This window comes from Uloborus diversus, chromosome 2 (genome assembly GCF_026930045.1).
Source record: "Uloborus diversus isolate 005 chromosome 2, Udiv.v.3.1, whole genome shotgun sequence".
In the NCBI taxonomy this organism is placed as follows: domain Eukaryota; kingdom Metazoa; phylum Arthropoda; class Arachnida; order Araneae; family Uloboridae; genus Uloborus; species Uloborus diversus.
The window spans coordinates 59964365-59982671 of NC_072732.1; the positions used below are offsets into that span (position 1 = coordinate 59964365).

General features: G+C 32.1%; 1 protein-coding gene across 2 annotated transcripts in view; it reads left to right on the top strand.

Annotated features, from left to right (window-relative positions):
* Nucleotides 1-18063, top strand: part of LOC129217070 (uncharacterized) — a 119186-nt gene extending 101123 nt beyond the window's left edge. For both annotated transcript variants that reach the window (XM_054851316.1, XM_054851317.1), the window contains 3 exons: nucleotides 899-1030; nucleotides 14624-14870; nucleotides 16742-18063. In XM_054851316.1, the coding sequence (XP_054707291.1) occupies nucleotides 899-1030; nucleotides 14624-14870; nucleotides 16742-17421 (1059 nt within the window). In that variant the 3' untranslated portion in view covers nucleotides 17422-18063. The remainder of the gene's footprint in view (nucleotides 1-898; nucleotides 1031-14623; nucleotides 14871-16741) is intronic.
* Nucleotides 18064-18307: the final 244 nt, after the last annotated feature.

Genomic DNA, 18307 nt, shown 5'->3' on the forward strand with positions numbered 1-18307 from the left:
GTTTTTACTCTGAGAACTGGAACATGAAAGTTTATTGGCACCTTCCAAAACAGAAGTTATTATGATAACTAAAAAACAAAATGGTTGAGATCTTTGAAATTTCAGGCAGCATACAGTACTACTGCTGTCATCTACATGAATTTTTTTCAGATTTTTTCCTCATGTTATCTGGGTAAAATATGGTTTGTTCACATGTACCCCATGTTTACATGTGCCCCCCTCTCCCCTACATTTTCTGGCCCATAGTAAGATCGCTTGAAGGACGCTCTTACCAATTGAAGTACGGAGTTTTCATCTTGTGAGACTATACACTGAAGTAATGCGTAAGAAAGCAAAAAAATGATTTTAAATCGATGTATCTATTTTGTTGAAGCATTTTTAAAACGTTATACTGCAATTTGCCATGCTCAAATTAATATCTTGTTCCCTGATTTTTAACAACGATAGAACTATAGCTCAGAACTCTGCAGTAAATTTACATTAATTCATTGGAATCGTGGAATTGGTTCATGGAAATTTGGATCATAATTCTGATGAAGAAAATGTATCATTAAAACAATACTTTTCGGTCCATCGGGATTCGAACTCACGACGAATCATTATTGTGATGGTGAAAAGTGGTGAAAGTAATGCGTAATAATAAACAGAAAAAAATCGTTTTTTTTTTTTTTTTTTCTTTGACAAAACAACTAAAATGTGAATTATTTCTTTATTTTTCTCCAAAAACTGATAATAAATCTTTAAAATGTTTAAAACTAAAAATGACTTAGTGGCGTAATAGTATAGACAGAGTATCAAATTATGAAAGAAAAAGCACTTTTGAAGATTCATGATATTGAATTCTTTTGATACTAAATGCCTCAATTATTGTATACAGAAGTCCTTTCCATCTTTTCAGGTGCAATGGCAAAGAAATGGCGGCCGATGCGGTGTTTGCGGAGATTCCTGGAATTTACCTTCTCCAAGGCCTAATGAAGCGGGTGGTGTTTATGGCAGAGGAATTATTGTTCGAAAGTACAAACCAGGACAGGTATGTGCAAAATTTGCCAGCCATAAGTTTTAATTTATCTTACATGCTTCTTGGATAAAGAAACTTTCCCCAAAAAGGGAAGAAAATATTTTTGAAATGACATGATGAATAATACCAACAAGGAATTTTAGTTATTGAAAAGAGGGTCGTATTATTTTGATAATTTATGAACTTGAGCGCGTTGAATGGGTTACTGAATTAAAAAAAAAGAATTGTTTTGTAGGAAAAACATTATGCAGCATCGCTTTAAATGTATTTCTGATCTCAATTGGTATTACGATTTCTGTATTCAATAGCAGCAAGGCCTAGCAAAAGCAAAACTTCACGGACCAGCATCACGATGGTAAAAGGACAAACAAGCAAGAGCAGAGATTTTGGGGTTGGGGGATCTCACTTATTTCTTCGTTTTAATCAGCCCTAGTCCACAACTTTTGCTACATCCTTCACAGCCTGTTACTCTTAAGTCTGTCTTCTTCCTTTTTCTAATTTTTTTTTTCTCTAAAGTACATTCATCATTCTCGCGTTGTCACGTAATAATTTTCAAAAAACTTAAGATTTTTGATGTCAAATGCTGCATAAAAAGGCTGAATCGTGTCGAAATCAAGCCTGCTAGAACAATTTTCAACGCTGACGACATAAAAATATAGTCGGACCACGATTTAACGAACCTCTATTTCAAATTTCGCGATTTAGCGAATTTTTCTTTTTTCCCCGACTAAAATGACGGCAAAAATCATTATTTACCGAATAATAAACCCCGCCCCTACTAGCAAAATTTCTTGCATCAACCTTGACAGATCTTGATATTATACTGACGGCGTCAATATTGACGTGTTTCATACTGCATAAAGCTTGCATAAAGATTAAAAAGCAATATTACTATAACAACACGTATGCAACATTGCATTCATCTTAAAATATCAATATTGATATTACCTTAAAATAACAACATTGCATACATGTTGATGCCGTCAAGATGATATTGATTTCATGCTGTCGCCATCAAGTTAATTAGTACACAATAGAGCAGGTGGACCTTCGTTGATACTTGCGCATGCGCACAGTTCTTTCTACCCAGCGTCCCTCGCATTGCTGGCACATTGATTCAGTCGGTTCAGAGGAGTTGCACGTGGCTTTGCATTTTTTAGGCTTCGTTAAGTTGGTTGCTTAGTTATTAGTGTGGAATAGTATTGTTTTAGGAATAACTTATGAATAACTGATATTTGCATTTGTTTATTAATATAGTACTAAACAAGTCATATCGCAGACGGTGCGATCAATGTTAGAAATGGCCGAAAATAACAAAGGACATGAAGTCCAGAATTTCGTATCTCACAAGTAAGATTAATTTTATTCAATGGTTATTTATGTTATTCTTTGAGATAAATTCATATGTTTTGTCCATGGGATATTTTCAATGCTGACATCCATTTGAAAATGTACTTTATTGTATTTATTTATTATTTTGCTACCTTTACTCTTAAATGTGCTATAAAAACTTCCGCAATTATTTCTAAATAGGCATTTTATGTCTTTGTAATACAATTAGAAGCAAGAATTTAAAAAATAAGTCAAGTATTACGCAAAACGAAGAAACTTTCATTTTTTTAAATTAAATTGCGAGTACTATTAATATCTTTATATGAATTTCCGATCAGATGTCAGCTTTAAGAAAATATTCTCAGACTAGAAAACTATCTTGAAGAATAACAGAAATAATTAAAGAATGAAATTTAATTCTCGAGTTTGAAGTGAAAATAATACAAATAAATAAATGGATAAAACACCTTGCAAACGTGCTGATTTCATACTGTCATGTAAATGTATCCTGATATTTTCCTGTCATACCAATACGTATGCAATATTACAAAAGCAAGATCATCTTGCCTAGACCTTGATTTCATGCTGTCATGACAACATCTTGATATTATCCTGTCATATCAATACGTATGCAAGATTACAAAAGCAAGATCATCTTGCCTAGACCTTGATTTCATGCTGTCATGACAACATCTTGATATTATCCTGTCATATCAATACGTATGCAATGTTACAAAAGCAGCCTACCTTGATATTTTCCTGATATTATGCTGCATACACCTTGTCAGTCAATATTGTGGCAGCCTGCTGACAGCATAAAGGGAGTAACATAACAACATTGAGGCAGTATTAATACAAGATGATTTTTCTTGCATGTCAACCTTTATGCAATACTGAGGCAAGATATTTTGCTTACTGGGGCATTAACGAATTATTTTAACAGCCGAAAAAAAAATTTTTAATTCTAGTTCGGAAATATTGGATTGTTTTCAAAATATTGTATCCATATTGTCCGAAGCAGAAAAAAAACTTTTCTTGGAATTAGCAATTTTTGACGAACGAGGGGGCAACCAACGAATATTGATTCTGATGCAGAAAACAATAATGAAACTCCCATTAAAACCATTAAAGTTAACTTTTTCAAAAGTTTTACAGAGTTCGGAAACTAAAAACATATCTCCTGCAGCAGGCTGAAAATGGCACAGTATTTTCTTCTCTCCATAAAGTTGAAAGAGAACTATTTCGAGTTCGAGTCAAGTATCAAGGAAATTGTTAAACATCTATCATTCAGTAGTTTTTTAAACAGTCGCATAACTAGTGTGTAATAAGTCGTGAAAAGCGGAATAAAAAGTGTACACTCTCTAATTATGGATATTTTTGCGCTGTTGCTTATTAGGGGTTTCAGGTAAGCTGAGTGCAGTTATATTTTTTTTTTCTTTTTTTCACGCCCTGATTTTACGAATAACCCCGATTTAACGTATAAAAGTTTCGGTCCCTTTGAATTCGCTAAGTTGGGATCCGACTGTATTTTGCTTCGAATGGAACCAAAAAAAAAATGAACAAGAGCTATTTTGCAGACCAAAATTTAAAATTAAAACTTTGCTACATATTTTCATATTTACCCTCCACTTCATACAAATAAAACAAATTTTAGTTGGTGGCGCCATCTTTTATCAACATATGAAAGTATTATCCAAATTGAATAAAATGCACCAACCTTTCTAACCATTATTCATTCAACATGCTCAACTTGTACACAATATTTGTATGGTACACAAATGTTAGTTCATTATTGTGACCTACACATTTAGTCACTTTATAGATTTATTTATTATGCTGATGTCAAAATAAAAGGGTAGAAACTTTTTAGATTTTAGCACGTGTATGTAATGAATATCATTTCCTTTTTCGTGTTTTCAGTTGATATTTTTATTGCTACGTTAGATTTCAGTGTCCAGAAAATAATAAATTACTCATCATTAAATTTTTTTGGAAGAACCACTTTTGGTCACATTTGTTGAATATAGGTGCTTTACTGCTCATTCCGTCACACTAAGGCCCTGCATTTTTGTTCTATTTTATTATTCCGTTCACTTATTGTTGTTATTATTTACGATTTTAGTCACAATGATTTTTTTTTTTTTTTCAAAATTTGGAAAAAACTTTCGATACGTTTATTATTGCCTCTTATATTGTAATTTTAAGGTGGATATTATTGGTACTCAAATCGTTCATCTTATCATTTTGACGTTCGGTTTCAATATATTTCAGCTCTGTTTTTATACGACATTTGTTTCATCTTATTTCAAGTCATTATTATTTTCGACAAAGATTTTTTATTTAATTCATTAAAATATCTTGTTTTAGACTTTCAGTAGGGTTGTGAGAACTGGTTGTATTTCTCTAAACATTTTCTTTTTTTATTGCTGAACTTCTGCCATTTTAGATTTTAACTAGTTCATACTATTTTTTAACAAAATTATTTTACAAAACAACTCGGCTTTTTTTCTGACTTTGCGATGCAACTTTATTTTTCTACATTATTTGCTTCTATACAATCAAGGAAATGTCTACAGTAGAATCCAGACTTACACGAGAGATGCGTTCCAAGACCCCTCGCGTAAGTCGAAATTTCGCGTTGTGGAAAAGGGTATGTGTAAAATTTTTCATAAACATACTTAATTAGTTTAGACACTTGTTAACACCACCACAAACTGTTTTAAACCTCATTCCTTAATTATACATTAACGTTTCTTACATAAGGAACTGAATTTTTGTTTGTATCAAAACAGCTGTTTTAATCTACATAAAATACTGTTACGATGCACAAAAATCTGTACTGTACGGAACGTACAGTATATAGCAATAATTAAATGATGACACTGTACAGTATATCCAGTAATGATATTTGTAACTTTAAAAAATTGAGATGTTGATGATTTATGCTGCATGATCAAATTGTTATTCTTTTACATTAAATGTTATTCTTCCACATTTTAAAATTCAGTTGCTTCGCTAGTTCTTTCATAACGTTTCCGTAATGGCAACACCCCTCTTCCTGGTTTCTTCAATTATCAATACAAGAGCATTCCATTTTCATAATTTTTGAACTTCACTTAAGCACTACTCGGTAAACTTTTACAGATTTTTTTTTTTTTTTTTTTGTCTTGGCTTTTAATTGTACATATGGAAGATTCACTCACACCTAATTGTCGTGCTACCTTTGACGCATTTTTTTAGTTGTTTAAGTGCATCGAGAACATTTAGCTTTTCTGTAATTGTCAGAAACTTTCTCTTTTTCACAAATTTTAGATGAAACAGTGCTGTTAGGTGTCATTATATTTCATTAACTTTCGCACTTAGAATGAAAAAATAAATAAATGGTAAATGAGGGGTAGTTATTTGTATGCATAAACAAAGCTATGTTCAGATTAGTACAGTGCGAGAATTCCTGCTGCCAGTGATGCTAAAGGGATAAAGATCTATACACGAAAAAAATATTTTAAGTAGCCAATAGCAAAGCCGATACTTTCAAACCGCGATGCCCTTCTGAAAATTTTCGTGTTGCGGGCGAGGAATTCGCTTTATCTCTAAAATTATTTACTGGTAGAAAAATCGCGTTATAGCCATTTCGTGAAAGTCAAATCGCGTTGTGGCTGGAGTCGACTGTACTTCAATTCTGTATTCTGAACCACATTTAATTGACATTTATTAGTGATTATTATTTCAAGTAAGTTACCAAATGTTCCATTCTTTCCAATATGATTGTTTTTAAGAACAGACTCTCCGTCGGGATTTGAACCTGTCCTAATATGATCATACAGTTTGTAGTATTTGTGTCCGCTGCAGTACTATTTTTTGTATGCAATTTGTGATCCAAATGTAATTTTTGAACTATAATTGTAACTCTCGACTGATATCTCATTTGACATTTCAAACCTTTCATTTGTTACGCAGATATCATAAGAATTGAGTCAGATAATTTTCTTGTCATTCCTGATCTTCTATTTGTTGTTCAGATGTACGAATACGATAGTCATATTTTCTTTTCATTACAGGTCTTTCACTTTTCCTTCAGATATCGTAAGTTGATTTATCAACTTATTTTCTGACTATTTCAAGACTTTTCTTTGTTATTCGGAAGTCATATTAACTAAATCAGTTTATTTTCTTGTAATTTCATGTCTTTCATTTATAATTCAGATTTCATATGAATCAGCTTATTTTCTTGTCATTCCAGATCTTTCATTTGCCATTCAGGTATCGTGCGAGATAAAGTTCGCATTTATTACAGACAACAAAATCACTAGACAAGGCCGCCTGCCTTGTCTAGTGGTCAGAGGAGTCTGACTGCGACAAGAAGGTTCGGGTTCGAATCCCGGCTCGGGCATGGAAGTACTTTCTCTCTCCTGTCCTTGTCCTTCCTTTGTGTGAATGTGTTGGTATGCTGTGAATGGTTGCCTACCCTATAAACGGCTTCTTATGGCATGTGTGTACTGCAGAAGTCAGACTTCACACCAAGTTACGGTACAGTTGGAAATGTGAAGCAGCGCACCCCAAATTGCCAGCCTGGCTGGCACACGACAACAACAACAACAAAAAAATTCAGAAAAATTTAAAACTTACGCTTAATGCAAATTGATTATTTGATTATAAAAATACAATTGTGCTAATATAATTTATATCAATCCCAATGACGCAGTTATTTGCTAGTAATATTCCCTTCCTAATTTTCGAGTCCCTAAAAAGAAATTTATTTGCAAAATAATTTTCCAAGTTCACTCACGCAACATAACTCAGAGACTTCACGAAGAATCATGGGCGCCACATAACCCTTTTAGTAGGTCTTAAAGGTTTATGGATGCAATTAAAGGTCTAGAATGCTTGCAAGAGGAAGTTGAAGTAGCATTTGCTCTCCGTTCGAAAATTTCTCAACTTTTTTTCTCGAACAGCGAAATTGCGGAAGTGAGTGGCAAAAAAATAATCAAGGATATGATCCAGAGCTAAACAAGCACCAGGATCAACTTCCTAGCGTCAAACCAATGTCTCTCTGACAATTGTTCTTAGGTTTAAAAAAAAAGCAAGTTTTAGAGCTAAAACATTTTAAACAAAGTCTGTCTTTGTGTGCAACGTGAAAAGTAAATATAATTACAATATCAAATGCATTCTTTCAGATAAGCGTGAACTTTGTGTAAATCGTTCAGTTTGTTCCAACTTTTTTTTTTAATTTATTTATCTCTTTATTTTTCAATTTGAACACTTGAAAGCTCAGATGCATCTTTTTCGCTTGAAAGCTTATCAACGTAAGAGACACATTGGAACTAAACTCAAATAAGAAACGTCCTCGATATACAAAGCTTTATATGTATTAGAAATTCAAATAAAGTAAAATTGATTTTTATACAATACTTCAGAAAGGCACGTCATTTTTAAATGTAAAATAATACTGAAATCATAATCTTTTTCCGTAAAGAAGATTGTTTTTTACGAAATCGTTCCCAAACAAAAGAAGAAAAAAACTAATATCGAAACTTCACGATAAATCAAATACATCACAATTACCATTCGCAACTCCAGCGCTCGAATACGCTACCTTGCGGTGATTTACAAAGCTTCCAAAGAAACTAAAACATTGCCATGTTGCTTTCCACGTGTGTCTGTTGACGTAAACACAGGCAGTTTGTTCTGAGTATTTATTAACTCAATCGATGTGTCTTAGTTTGCTTTCAGCTACAGAAATTAATTCGTCCCTTAGTAGTATTCTCGAGCTTCTCAAAATAATGTTAGTTTTCCTTATTTCCTTCTAAAATATGAGTTTTGAGAAATGGTGAAAGCGAAAACTCTGGATTTTCTGGAAGCGAAAACTCTGGATCTGGCGTCAAACTTGGATGACGTTATACAAAGTAAAATTTTATTGTTTTGTATGAATTTGTAAGAATATGAGTTTTTTTTAATCTTAAATTAATTTAACTAACCATATTTTACAGCAGCATTTAGTTGGAATGGACAGTATGCAAAATATTTTCTTGAATATATTATCGTAGAACAAAATGAAAAATGTTTAACCGAGAAAGAATTTACATTATTCCTTTTATTCTCAGCTGAAAGGTTTCGCCAAATTTGTTTCGAGTTATAGTTTTAGTATTGTGCGAGCAACGTAGTCTTGGCGAGATTTCGCGTTTTTAGTTAAACCATTTTTAATTTTTATCATGAGTGGAATAAAATGGTAGTAAGATTACAGAATTCGATAAGTAAAAAGAAATAATGGTCAATCAACTGAAAAGAAAACTACCACCATATATCCGTAAGAATGTTGTAGATGATTTGCATAACATGACATAATTAAATCGTAACTCAGAAATTAGAAACATCGAAACAGAAAAATTTTAAATTAACTGATTCGGGAATTCGAGAGAAATAACTCAGCTACAAATGCAAAACAATAAGCGCTAGTTAAGCAAAGCAATTAAATATCATCTTCTTTTGGTAATAATTTGTAATGTCATATTAAATTTTCTAGCATTAATTGTTATTCTTGTCAGGCTACAATTATTATTTAGTTTTATCAAGAATTGATAAATATCGAATTCAACATCGTGAAAATGGCTGCTTAGAACTACGAACTAGGTAGTTTGCATTAATGTTTGACGTTTAGTATTGCTTCTTGAATTCTCATTTCTTTCTACGTGGGTCAGAATATCAACAAGACTTTGAAAATTAATTTAAAAAGAATAAAGCGAAAAAATCATGCATACGAACAAAATTTACTAGGCTTATTAGCATTTTCTTCGTTACCACGTGCGTTTGTTTTAGTTTTTTTCGTCCGCCATTAGACAGTGACTGCAGTGCCCCCTATAGTTCGTTGGAGTTGCGAATTGATATCGAAAGTAAAATCGTTTGCGGTATTTGATTTTTATGAAAAATAAATTGCTTTTGAAGTTCTCAATCAATCAATCAAACGGTACTTCATCAGTAAATTTTTACTTGCAACTTTTTTTCGCATATTTTGAAGCAAAAGCAAAAATCATTTTCAGAATAACTGTAATTTTCTCGACTAATCGGTACAAAATAAATAAACTTTAGTGTACTTGATACTTTAGGGGGATGATTTAAATTTCTTCCGTTTTTATTTGAACCCATCTCCCATTTTTGTCTATTTAAAATACGAATGAACATTTATTTATTTTTCAAAACATACTTTTTCATTTTCATAACTAAATATCCTCTTATGCAACAATAATCTTCGGGGAAAAAACATTTATTATTCCTTTTAAATCGTGCATTACATATTGAGTTAAAGCACCAACAAAAGGTTATGATTTCGAATTTACATTGGGGCGAATCTCGAAAAAATGTCCCATGCGCAACGCGAAGTTTTGTTTTTTATTTTTTCCATATAACCAAAGCCTTCAAAAAATAATGATGTTGGGAAATAATACATGCTTTAATACTATCAAAGCAGGGTTGATATAAAAACCGGTTTTTTTTATTTAAATCAGAATTTTTTGGTTTAAACTGGGCTTATTTGGTTTTTATTACTTTTTGTAAGAAAAACAATTTTATTTTAGGAAAATGATGAAGATTTCATTAATTAATTGTTAAGAAGTGTTTAATATTCATATTTGTACCTAATTTCTTTGTAATTAATTAAATAATTACGAGTAAAATCTTGTAATTTCATCTCCCCTTACTTAGAGATTTCTATAGAAGAATATTGTTTGAAAACTTTAAACTATTATAAAAAATACAATACGTAAATGGGTCTTGGTATAAATAATCAAAGAAATAATTTACTGTGATAGTTCAGACATTATTAATTACAAATAACCAAGAATACATTCTTGCTAATTAATATCCTCATAATTATAGCTATCTACTCTAAATAAAAAAATAAAAGTAAAATTAAAATCACGCATTCTAAAATATGGAAAGTATATTTCACTATCTACAAATCAATCATAAGTCTGATGTACATGATACAACTTTAAAAACCAAAAGATCAACGCATATTTTGTTTGAAGACTTTAAAAAAAGTTACAAATCAAGTAATTTATTTACCTAATGTATCAGTGACAACAATTATTGAAGCAGGACAAGTAAGTTTTAAGAAAATTATTATTCTTACCATTGTAGACATTATTTCTCCTGGTTTAATGCATTTAGGAATACAATATTTTTATCATAGAAAAAAAAAATCATTTTAACTAAAAGCCTCAGTACAAACTTATATGAAAATACTCCTTTAAAATATTTTAAGAATGAAGACTGTCATAAAAATTAACATTTAACGATTCTTCCACCATTCATACATGAGACTTCTTTTATTATATTGGGATCAAAAAAGTTCTTTGAAAGGTGAAAATTTGTCAGTAATTATTTTATAAGAGTACAGATTTACATGAATGTTTTCTGTTTCCATAATTTTATACATTTTCTTGCTCTGACTGCATTATCTATCGAGAATGCAAAAAGTGCAGGTATAAGAGCAAATTTTATGCCCACTCTAAGTGTTCATGGACTTCTTTAGTTATTTTTTTTTCTTGTCATTTAAATATTCTATTGTTAAGATATTTTTACACTATGCATCACTTCAATGGTACGTAATCTATCTCAATAAATCTTAAGCAATCAAGCAAATTAGGTAGTATAGAAAGTTTTGGTTGAGATATGCCTTTTGGACTATTTTGAAATGCAAAAGACTAAAAAATAATGATAAACAAAGATTATGAAAGAGCTACTTGGATTTTTTTTCCATGTAATTTTAGAAAAACTTAGTCGGCCTGCCTTATATATTTATGTACCTAATAAGAAAGCTGCATAAATTTTTAAAAAAAAATAAATAAATATAAACTATTTAGTAAACTTGCATTACCTTAAAAAATATAAGTTTCTAAATTTATTAAATCTGTAATTTATCTATAAAGCTTTGCTAGTTACTTTGCATTAATTAGACTTTACTCTTTGCAATAATATGTAAAATTTATGAAAACATAATGAAATTTTTCAAAAAAAAAAAAAAACATTTTTGAGAAAACCGCATGGTTTTCTAAAAAAAACCACTTGGTTAAACCGTGGTTTAAACCAAACAACCCTGTATCAAAGCATAACAGTTAATCCCATATTTAAATAACAGTTACTTGAATAAAAGAAAAAACCTAGTATTACACCATGGACATTTTTTCGACAATCGCTCATCAAAGTTACTGATTGATCATCCGTATCTTTCTTTCCAAAGAGAAAGCATGGTGAAGCGAAGGTGCGCGAGCTAAGTTAGACCACCATTTATCAATTTAAGAAAAATAATTACTTAAATTGGTTCATTCCATTTGAAGCTATCTCCATAAAAATATCTTTTAAAAATACAATGCACATTTGATGGGAATTGGTCAAGAAATCATTTTTTAAAGTTTGATTAGGTAATGATATAAATTTTTCCAAACCATTATGAAATCAAAATAATTTCTCAACATGAGTTACACAGGCAGATTTTAGAATTCCCCCATATCAGAAGCTGACGGATCTCTTGAATAAACTATGAATAATAAATAACTTGTTCTATTAATACATCAGATGAAGCATCATCAATGATCCGGAAACGTAATTTCCATGTAGAACTATGAAGTCAATAGGTTAATAGAGTAAGCGGCGTGTGTTGATTAACCCCTTCTATTGATTGATCATAATCTGGAGATTAGTTGAGGTTCCATCATCAATTATGATTCAGTTGGGTAACTTTCTGACCTCTACCGATACGCCACTGTATGGTTCATCGATATCCAATGATGCTTCATGATTGAAAAGTGTTGAAGTGTTGGCGCGTGATACAATATTTTGTTGATGTTTCATCTGCAGTAATTGAACATTTTCGCTTGGCGTGGCGTTAATGTAAGAAATTGAGAACTTTTGCTCTGATAAGTATAAATGATATTTTCTTCGGTTGCCTTGATTTCCGGATTTTACTTTTTTTTTATTTCTTCTCATTTTTCTGAAACAATAGATTCGTGTTTTCTGAAATCTTAATGAAACAGATATTAGTTCACGATACTAATTATGGCACAATTAGTGTACTTAAAACTAAATCAAGGAAGCCATTTCCCCATTTTCGATAATCATTATCGAAAATGGGGTAATTTCTGAAATACCTTAAATGTATTACAGAAATTCTCTACATTGCGACTTCATCGCTGTCAGAGAGACTAACTGAAGATCGTTTGTTTTCAAAAAGCAAAAGTAAAGCAAAAATTATTACAAAAGAAGGTTGCAAAAATTAAGTGACTTTATTTAACAGCAAGTTTTGTTTCTTCATGATTCGCTATACTTGACAAGAGTTTAAAAAAAAAAAATTTCTTTAAGCCGAACTTGCAGTTGACTGTTTCATACAGTGAAAATGTATTCACTACGGTAAAAAAGTTTTGTATTTTTGCACTACAGATCATAACATCAATAAAGAGCAAGTGTATGTACGATGAAGAAAGCGCAATAAATAAATAAATAAGCAAATAAAGTAAAAACAGCTGAGTTTAAGTTTACAATTTTTCTTCAAAAAAACAGCCATTGGTATTGGCTTTTTACTGCGAAAATACATGTTCCTGATTGTCGATTGACGTGCAGATAATCCATCCCACGGATAATCTGCTAGCAGATAATCGGAAGTTTACTGTATAGCCCAATATGGCGATGCTACGCTTTATTAGGACAGCGGAGTATCAAGTGGAGGACAAGAGCCTGTTCTGCATATGTGCAGTGCGCAAACTGTGCGCAGGAGTGACCAAAAAAAAAAAAAAAAAAAAAAAACAGAAAATTCGAATTATCGGTGCCCTGAATATGTGACGATTGATCTATCATATTTCCATTGAAATTAACATGACTTTTTGATTATGTTTTTGAGTTTATCAAATGTGGTTTAATATGTTTTGTATTAGTATTTGGATTCAATTAGTTTTAGTTTCATGGTACATTTTTGTCGTTCTTTTGCCGTCAATCCTGCGTGAGGTAATTTTTCCCTATTGAAAGTTTTTTGTTTTCTTATTTTTATGATTCAGCTGATGAATGTGCAAAAATTGAAGCCAATTGAACCATAAATGAGCGAGATATTATTCCATAAACCTTAGAGGGACCGTATTTGGCTCACTTACCCTAATAATTTTTACAGTGATATTGGAAAACGGAGATACTGAGCCACTTTTAGAGGCATGCCTTTAGGTTACATGAGATATTGGCCTTCTTTTATAGGTGTTTTAGATGTAAATATGGGACTCCTCACTTGGTGTAAGTATGGGCTCCCAATTTAATTTCTTAATTTTCTTATTTTCAGCTAAATAAATGCATTGACGTTTTAGAACTTTGAAATTTCAGAAAGCAAAGCTACAAAGTCCAATCGCATGATTGGATACGAGGATCAGTTAACCAAATGCTCGACTATGTGTTCTCAAAAAGCCGCGTTGAGTTTTCTGATAAGAGACCAGTCATTGGGTAACTGAGGAAAGACAAAAAGACTATTTTAAAAAAGAAAGAAAATTTGAGTCAGGGATCTGTACGATTCAGCATCACCCTCGTCAGACTGCACTGTGACCTTCGCTTTCTGGGCATGGATAATGATACTGGTACAACCTGTACATCAACCCTGATAACAGCCTGTATGTGTATATCAACAATAAAGATATACGAGACTCGATCGAACAGGTTGCATCTTTTATGATAAAAAGTTTTCTGAAGCAGAGAACCATTGCTTAAATGTGTCATGCACCAAATGTGTGCCAGATCTGAAGGAGTGAACTATGTTTGCGATTCCTGTAAATATTTATTTTCAGTTCCAAAAACTTATCTTCCGATTTTGTGCATTATCATTTTTGCTGCCTATTTGAAGAGGTTCTACGTTTTGAAGCTTTTTGTAAATCTTCGAGGCTCTCAAATTGGAAGGAATGGATATTAAGTATTGTTTTTCCTCCTCTAATTTATTAAGCTTGTCATTGTTGTCCATAAAGGTCAAAGCTGTTGAATTCTTTAAAGGGGGAAGTAACTTTAATTCAAAACAAAAGAGGTTGATAGATTGTTGTTATTCGTGTGCCTACTTCGGGATTTGAAACATCGGACCCCCCTATGAATCGCACGAGACTTATCTGATAAACTGTGGAAAATGTTATTACGTTTGTTCAAATTAATAAACAATTTAAATAAGATATACGAACCAGGTTTATCAGCTTTGAATTTAAGTAATAGTATTTATGTCATTATATTGTATCACAACATGAATCCGTTCTCTTTCTGTTCCAGGTAATTAAATCAACTGTAGATATAACTGCAAATCACATGGGCTTCTTCGAGTTCAAACTTTGCCCACACAACAAGCCAACAACAGTTGTTACTCAGGAATGTTTGGACCAGTTTCTTCTGGAGTTAGCAGATGGCTCAGGAACTAAATATTATCCCTCAGCCGGCACGGGACCTTTTAGTGTGCAATTAAGGTTGCCAAGTCGTGTGACGTGCAGTCAGTGCGTGTTTCAGTGGACCTACACTGCAGGTACAAAATTTCGAAAACTACTTTTTTTCGTTTGTGTATGTGTGTGTCTGTATGTTACTTAAAATAAAATGTAGCACAATTTCGGGAAAAAAAATTATTTACGAGTACGACTACTTTTGCTAAAGAATGATACACACAAAAATATATATAGTAGGAGAGCAGAGGTAGCCCCATAGATAAAAAAAACCAGGCTCGTGGCTAAAGGGAAGCGGGTTCTATAGCGGGTGGTCGAAGACCCTTCCATGAACTCCAATGGAGACTGGTGCACTTTAAATGAGTCGTAGTCAAGCTTTCTAAGTTCCTATTATAAATCAATATCTCTTGGGGTGCTGTATCAGGGGTTGCTCTACTCCTGTTTTGGATCAAAACAAAGACTGAGCTGTCTTACTCAGTCATCAAATCACTTCAGCAGTTAGTAACCACCTCTGAGGTAGGAAAAGAAGACCCTGGGGTGTGAAGTTTCCCTTTTTCAGGGGAGGGAGAGAACTATTTGAGAGTGTTAATCCAAAACAAACTAAAATGAGTTGAAATTGTAGGATTGTTAGGAAAAAAGACACATTACTGCAGGATATAGATTGTGATCACAGCTGTTCGATAAATCCTCCATTTCCTATTTCAAAAATCCGTCAAGTTCTATATTTGTTCTATTATTGTGAAATGATGTATATGTTTTATATTTCTTTAAATTCTACTTTTATCAATTTCTCCACTGCATCAGGAAATTCACCCGTCCACCGCTGTTCAGACTTCTGACAAAATGAAAAAATTATGAAGTAATCAGAGATTTCTAATATTCTGGAAAATCAGAGAAAAGTGCAAAAAATATCCAAAATCAAAAATAAAACCATCGTTTTTGACTCATCCCAAGTTCTGACGATCTTATCAGAAACTATTAGGGTTAAAATGCCTCTCTGAGTTGGAATACGATAATTATTTTACTTTCAAAAGTTCTTTCATTTTCCTTTTCTTATTTATTTGATGCATTTTGCGTTTCGCAACGATGAAGAGATTTTTTCCCCGACGGTCATTGAGTTCTATTGAACAGAAAATATCATATTACATCGAAAACTTTCTTTTTGTTTTCTACAAATTTGGAGAATGTTTACAACTAGTGTTAGTATGAAAAGAATAGTTTTTTTTTTCTTTTTTATTTGCTTAATTATTTTTTTTATTTTTTTTATACATTTATGTAGTTCACATTTATTTAATTTACCAAATTTCTTGTTATTTCTTCTACTTCAGTTATTACTCTGTATAGGATGATGCATTTTTTAGTTCTCCCTAAGCAAAAAGAAGTAAACTAAAATTAAATTGAATATTCCTGTACTAGTTTTAAATGATTCAAGTTGAATTTCATATTCTACTTTTTTATTAGGAAAACCTGTGTATTTCTTTTTCTGCGTCCTTGTTGTAATTACTGTACAGAAATCTAAGACCTAATGTATTCCTGTGCATTTATTCGTCAATTTGAGCATTTGAACAAAAAATCAACGGCGAAAATATATTTTGTCCAAATCAAGGACTCAAACTGTCTACGCAAAAAAGTAATTTGGGAAGTATTTCAGCCATAAGCATATAGGGCGCTTAATAAACTTAAATCTTGGCCTTAAAAATCAAAATATTCCGATTCTGTAGTTCCTAAGACTGAATTTTTCCTCGTTAGCTTCTACTCTGCAAATGAACAAAATTAAAGGAAGATCGTTTCTTGTAACATTTTTTTATTGCTATACAATTTAAAATTACTATCGATAATTCATAAATTAAAAAAACTCTTTGTATGAAAATTAATTTTTATATTTTATCAAAAAAAAAAAACTATTGATTTAAACACATTTAATACAGTAAATGTATGCTATTTTTTAAAAATTCAGGAAACAACTGGGGAAGATGTGAAAACGGAACGTCAAAAGTTGGCTGCGGACCACAAGAGACTTTCAGGGGTTGTGCAGATGTTTCCATTGATGACTTTGAGAGCAATGACATTCCTTCTTACAATGAAAGACCCTTTGATAAGCCATCCATATCTGCTATTCCGACGAGGAGAACTACGTACAGACCTAGAACGTATAAAACCAGACCATCAACATATAAGCCCAGGACAACGTATAAGCCAAGGTCAACGTATAGGCCTCGAGCCAGACCTTCATATGCTCCATCCCGAAAACCTTACTACAATCGTCAACCATCCACACGAAGGACAACAACCACTAGGCGACCTAGACCAACAAGACCAACTCGTCGTTATAACGCACCAAGCAGGCAGTACCCAACAAGAAGACCTAGGCCAACTCCGTACGCACCAATATACACTCCAAAGGTCACTCCATATAGACCATTCTACACTAAAGCTCCAATCACTAAGAAGCCAAGACCAACTTACAAACCTAAAAATCCGCCAAGGAAGACGACGAACATTGAAACTGAAGGTAACCATAGTGGTGGAGGCTGTCGAGCAGTTGGTGTATGGGCTTCAATTGCTGGAATTGCTAGTTGGTGTGATTCGAATTGTGCTAGAGGATACTGTCCGTCAACTCACTGCGATTGCAGTTAAAAAAATCCCTTCATACTGCTTATACTTTTCAATTGGAGAAACGTTTCTTCCTTTCGCTGTAAGGAACAAAATAGAATATTTTTCAAGTTTTACTAAACTACAATTTGATCATCATCGTTGACTCTACATTATTTTATGTAAGAGTATTCAATCCAATTCTCTTCAGTCTAGGAATAACTTCGATATAGTTTCCGACTCGGTCATACAGCGAATTTGATAACAGATTGGCGAGTTGGGAGCGATTTCTACTACGTGACTGGTCGAAAACGACCAGGGGAGAAGTTCATCCGGTAGAAGAATCACCCTTTTTGGGTTATGAAAACGTACCTTTATTTTAAAATCTTAATCGAAAACGAGAATTACTTTCAATCTCAAGTAAACTTCAGTCATTTAGCCCTTCATACTAATTGGCGAATACTATTTTCTCTTGGATCTAGAAGAAATCTAAAAATTGTTTAATTTATAGTACATGTATTAAAACATATTTTAATATAGTACATATATTAAGATTTTTGAAACAAATTTGTAAATATATTTGAAAATTTATTGACATTTTTCAATATTTTATCACATTGATAATTGAACGGAAAATTAAACATTTTCTTACTGTCTCAACTTGAAGAAAATTTCAATCATAACGAAATGCGCTACATTTTTTATTTACTAATTTACTCACTTTAAAAAAAAAAAAAATATTTCCCATTTATTTCATATAAAATAACTGAAAAAGGTTAATTCTTACATTTGATATATTTTGTAATGTATTGGTGCCAATATTTGATTTTAAGTCTAGTTCTTAAAACGTTGAGTCTAATTTTTCAGACTTCGTGTTTAAAAGTGATTTTTCAGGTGGATGATTTTTTCCACTATTTTAAGACTTTGATGT